This window comes from Arachis ipaensis, chromosome B01, assembly GCF_000816755.2.
Source record: "Arachis ipaensis cultivar K30076 chromosome B01, Araip1.1, whole genome shotgun sequence".
Lineage (NCBI taxonomy): Eukaryota > Viridiplantae > Streptophyta > Magnoliopsida > Fabales > Fabaceae > Arachis > Arachis ipaensis.
This window is the reverse complement of record NC_029785.2, coordinates 29,851,788-29,857,240: the sequence shown is the minus strand read 5'-3', so window position 1 is coordinate 29,857,240 and position 5,453 is coordinate 29,851,788. Positions and strand designations below refer to the sequence as shown.

Sequence of the window (5,453 nt, the reverse complement as noted above, 5' to 3'; positions counted from 1 at the left end):
CTTTTATAGATTTTAAAAAGATAGAATTTTTTATTTTTAGGTTTGTCATTTTTTGATCTACATTATCTTCTTTGAGCATAATTCATACAACATTTTCAAAAGACTAATATTATATCAATACGACTTAGATAACCAATAAAATTGAATGTTTATTCGGTCAATGACTATAAATATTAATTTAAGAGATCCACTCAAATAAAGATATTTAAAACGTTTTTTTTAAATATTTTTTAGTAATTAAAATTTAGTATATATAATCGATTAAATCGTATTATTTTTGTTAAAATTAGGCCAAACAAATTAATTTGATCGAAAATATGGTGAATCAAATTTTGAATCAATCTAAATTTAATTTTTTATAGAAAATGACTATAATATCCTCATTATAGAAAATAATTAAAATACTCCTTAAGATATTTATAATATTATAATATTAGATTGTATTTAGGACGTTTATAATATTATATATAAAAATATTTTTTGCTAACCATTATATTTATGTAATTTATCCAAAAAAATTATGTGAAACAATATGTATATAGACAAATATAGCATAAATATTTACTTATGAAGTGTTTTTGTTTTTGTTTTTCTTTCTTCTTGTTACACTTATCCTCACTCCATCAATATATTAATTGAATTTTTTTAGGAAAATAAAAATATAGAATTTAAAAAGTAAATATTAAGGATGGAATAATAAACATATACTCAACCTTTCAAAAAATGTTATATATAATCAACATATATTACATTACTATACATTCAAATATTTCATATATATAACTTCCTCTTGTTGATTGAGTTGTGTCAATGTATTTATCAAGGATTTCTGTTGTTTTATACTAGCATATGTATTTATGTGGCAAATGAAAGAGAAGATTTAGCTAGAAGCCAAAGAACCCACTATTTGACCAAATACTCTCTACACTAGTGAAGACAGAGGAGCGCCCACCAAGAAAAATGAAAGAGAAGTAACAATCCTAGAAAATGGGATATGACGCATTCACACGTGGGTTTTATAGCCAAACGGGTATGAAGCGTGTTTGTCATACATGACTCAACTCCTACGGTCCTGCCCCCTCTCTCTCTCTCACACACACTTTCTCTCTATAAAAAAGGTTTGCAAATTTGTTGCAACTTGTTCCCATTCCTTGGAAGAAACAAGAATCATCCCCACCTTAACCACTCTCTTCATTATCATCTTCGCCTTCTTCTATATATTACTGTTACTTTTCGATCTAGTTAAGGTAACAACATCATCTTACACTTATTTCTTCACACTGGTACTCCACTTCAGTCTCCATCTTGGGATCTATTGAAACCGCAGCTATATATATATATATATATATATTCTGATTTTATTTCCTCCTTAGCTTTTTCAGTGTGACTCCAATTAATTTCTAAGGAAGCAAAGATTATTAAAGATGATGCAAATCTCCACCACCAACAAGTACTTGCCTGAATTTGTAAGCATACCAACCCTTTTATTTTGGGTCAATGTTTTCATTTGTTGCATAAATCTGATGAAAATTTCTGACCCTTTAATTTGATTTGAGCTCTTCATAGGGAATGGATGAGTCGGTTTTCTTCCATAATCAATACCCAATGATGGATTCATCAACAATCACATCATCTCCAACACCATGGCCGCAGATTAATCTTGATGATATTGACTTCAACCAAATCCAAGAGTCCTTCTCTTCAGCCTCATCCCCAAAGAGCTACACCTCAAACAAGCGCTTCAACTCTTCTTTCTCACCAATTGAAAGACCAACTAAGCAACAAAAAAATGCTTATAGCCATGGGATTAGTACTAATACCACTACTACTACCAGCAATGAATTCATGGTTCCCAAAGCTTCTTCCTCTTCTTCTTCCCAAATCATCTCGTTCGAGCAGCACTCGAACGCTTCTTCGGTTGCTTCCTATAACCACCATCATCAGCAACTCTACAATAATAACCCTTCTTCAGATCAGGGTAACCATGTTTTGAAGCCCAAGACTGAGAGTGTGTGCAGTGAGAATTTGGATTTTGCCAGTGTGGTTTCTCAAGCTGATAAGGCCAATAAAGGTTCCGCGGGGGCGGCCACCACCAGAAACCCAACTCAGGCCCAAGATCACGTCATTGCCGAAAGAAAACGAAGGGAGAAGCTCAGCCAGAGGTTCATTGCACTTTCCGCCATTGTTCCTGGACTCAAGAAGGTACTATTTTTATTTTTGTCTTAAATTGCACAAGTATCGCTCCTATTTGGTAGAGATATAACAATTCATGTCCTTTATCTTGGAAGTAGTATTACATACGAATGTAGAACCATTGATAATTAATAGCATGATACATGAGAGTTGTTTCTACTACTAAAACGTTTAGAAACCATTCTTAATAATGTTCCTAGTTTTTAATTTCAAATAAAAATAAAATTTCAGCAAGGAATAAACTAGACTTCATAAAACCCCAGAATTCACAATTTAAAACCATGCATCTTCTATTATTGACATTTGGTGCATAAAATATATGTTATTAGGTCACCTCAAAATCTTTGTGAATTGACCAACTGATGAACACTCGCAACAATAAGTCAAGAACCATAGTCATGATCAATAATCTAGAATGAATTTCATAACAACTCACTTAGCTAGAAATTCGCAACATTTGGATACAAATACAGATCTAACTTTACTTAAACCATGTAATTAACCATAAAATTACATGTATATAACATAATATATTTGAACATTTTTTATTAGAAGGATGAATTATTCAATGGGTTTCATGCAGATGGACAAGGCTTCTGTATTGGGAGATGCTATCAAATATCTGAAGCAACTGCAAGAAAAAGTGAAGATTCTAGAAGAGCAAGTTGCTGAAAAAACCGTAGAATCCGCAGTTTTCGTGAAGAGATCCATCCTCTTCGCAGAAGACAATGGATCTTCTTCGGAAGAGAACCCGGAGATAGAAGCAAGAATTTCAGGCAAAGACGTTCTCATTAGAATCCACTGTGACAAACACAGTGGAATAGTGCCAAAAATAATCAACGAGATTGAGAAGCATGATCTCAGTGTTCAAAGTAGTAGCTTCTTGCCCTTTGGGAACAACTCACTTGACATCACCATTGTTGCTCAGGTAAATATAAATTTCAACTTCAGCTTAATTAATTTATTGTAGATGAATAATAATGTTCATTCATTAAATCAACTTCAAATTACAATTAGTTAGTTAATCACAAATAACTAGAAATAATACCACAACTTTTGATTCAAAATATATAATTGTTCAATTTGGATATTTTTTTTACAATTTTAAATATTTTGAGGGTAAAAATGAAAATAGTAAGTAATATTTATTATTTTAATTTTTTTATAGAAGTTCATAAAAATATTTCAAAAAATAAAAACATTAAAATAAAAGAGACTCATATTTTTTATTCATAATTGCATATTTTAGAAATTTTAATGGAAAATAAAAAAATTCTAAAACAAAATCATGCCTTAAATTAAAGAGCTTAAATTTTAATTATCATGATTTAATCTATTGGATATATTTTCCCCTCCATTATAAATTTTCACACATTAATTATTTTTTGTTACAGATGAAGAAGGAATGCACCTTGACAGCAAAAGATATAATAAAAGGCTTAAATCAGGCTTTGAAGCAGCTGAGTTGATATTGATGACTACACCAAAAATAATGAATAATAATAAGCTTAATAATTAATTTCACAGTAACCATTTTTTTCATCGCAGTGCTTTCTTTAATTTTTCTTCTGTGATATGTTGACTATTCTGGTGTACCTTAATTATTTCTCCATACACAGTTTACTTGGATCAGTGCTGAGTTCAACAGAGATAAAAGGCCAATGTGGTTTTTTTGCGTAGTTGATATGTATAGAGGAATACTATATGGTAGGCTACGTTAATATACGCCCCCACCACAATGGCATTTTCAATGTTCATATCTTAGCAACTTTATCTTTTTTTTTTTTTTTTATGAGGGAATTTTTTAGAGGATTTGACTATTGTGATAGACCTCTTTATTCCCTCTTCCACGTTGTGAATTATAATTATAGAGCAGGCTGTGTTTTTGTATTGGTCCCATTTGTGTCGGTTTGTGCCTCTGTCACTTTTGTATAAAATTACTTTCAATTATTGATTGGATATTGGGTACTCTAGAACCATTTTAAAAAGATAAATTGCGTTCTAAAAAGATATCATGATTAAATTTTTGTTGACTATGTTAAAAAAAAACGTTAAATTTTTATTGATGGCTCAGCCGTCGTAAAATTAACTCGTCGAAAAAAAAAATTTTTCCAGCCAAATTACCAAAGCTTCATAGTTTAGCTACGGTTTATGGTCGTTGGTAACTTATCATTTATGATGAGCCGCCAATAAAGCTGAATGTAATGGACTAATTTATAGTATTGTTATATATGTATACTATTTTTACTATATAATTCTTTGACAATAAGATTAAGTATGATTTATAGGTGTGTTTATAGATCAGATCGGATCGATCCGTATATTCGCAGTATTTATCTAAATTGGATCCGAAAATTGTGGATATAGATACGATCCACAAAGATATTGATTGGATCAGATCAGATCAGATTCGCACAGTGATAGAATCGGATTGCAGATTTTATGTAGGTATCCGTATATCCGCGAATCCGCAAAAATAAATAAATAAATAAATAAATATTTTTTTTATGTTTTATTTTAACTAATAATTATTATATATGTTATATTATTTTATTTTTATTATTTAAAAATATATATTTATTTTAAAAATAAACATGTTTAAAAGAGTAAAAAAAAGAGGTGTTATTGATTTTTTTAAATAAAAATAAACTTTTAAAAAGTATTTTTATGTTTTGCAGATATATCTAATATCCGATCCGATCCGCAAATATGTGGATGGATCGGATCCAAACTAAAAAACTCGGATATTGAATTTGATCTAATTCGATAATTTTAATATGGATCGAATCGAGATTTTGGTTATATCTAATCCGATGGAATTTGCGTTCACCCCTAAATTGATGTATGATGTTTCATTACTTTATAAAATACTCTTGTTTGCATATCAATCTATCTCACAACTAATACAATCTATATAACTAGGGACGTCATGATCAAGTTATGTTGATGATAAAGATAGATAATGTTTTGCTCAACAGGTATCAAACATTATTTTTTATTTAGTTTATACCAAAAATAATAGTATGAAACAATATCATTGAATGTCAATAAATGTAAACTTTGATCTACTTGGAAGAAACTGCATACGTATATATATTTTTAATTAACTACAAGATCAGCAAAAGATCTCATTAGGGTTTGATAATGAAGTGTTTCTTTTATTAAATTGAAAGAGAACAATAATAATAATAATGTGATGACATGGGCCCCATGATTCGCTTGCAATGTCAACAATCAACAATGATAATCCGCCTGTTTTC

The 5,453-nt window shown here is 29.9% G+C and overlaps 1 protein-coding gene across 2 annotated transcripts; it reads left to right on the top strand.

The window, feature by feature from the left end:
• On the top strand, positions 1,100–3,978 carry LOC107628352 (transcription factor bHLH18). Of its 2 annotated transcripts, none has more exons than XM_016331072.2 (5): positions 1,100–1,247; positions 1,383–1,466; positions 1,567–2,202; positions 2,777–3,121; positions 3,588–3,978. In XM_016331072.2, the coding sequence occupies exons 2-5, from the start codon at positions 1,425–1,427 to the stop codon at positions 3,660–3,662; spliced, it is 1,098 nt and encodes a 365-aa protein (XP_016186558.1). In that variant the 5' UTR covers positions 1,100–1,247; positions 1,383–1,424; the 3' UTR covers positions 3,663–3,978. The 2 variants fall into 2 exon arrangements, with proteins under 2 accessions (XP_016186558.1, XP_016186555.1); XM_016331069.2 differs by having other exon boundaries at positions 1,105–1,247; positions 1,374–1,466.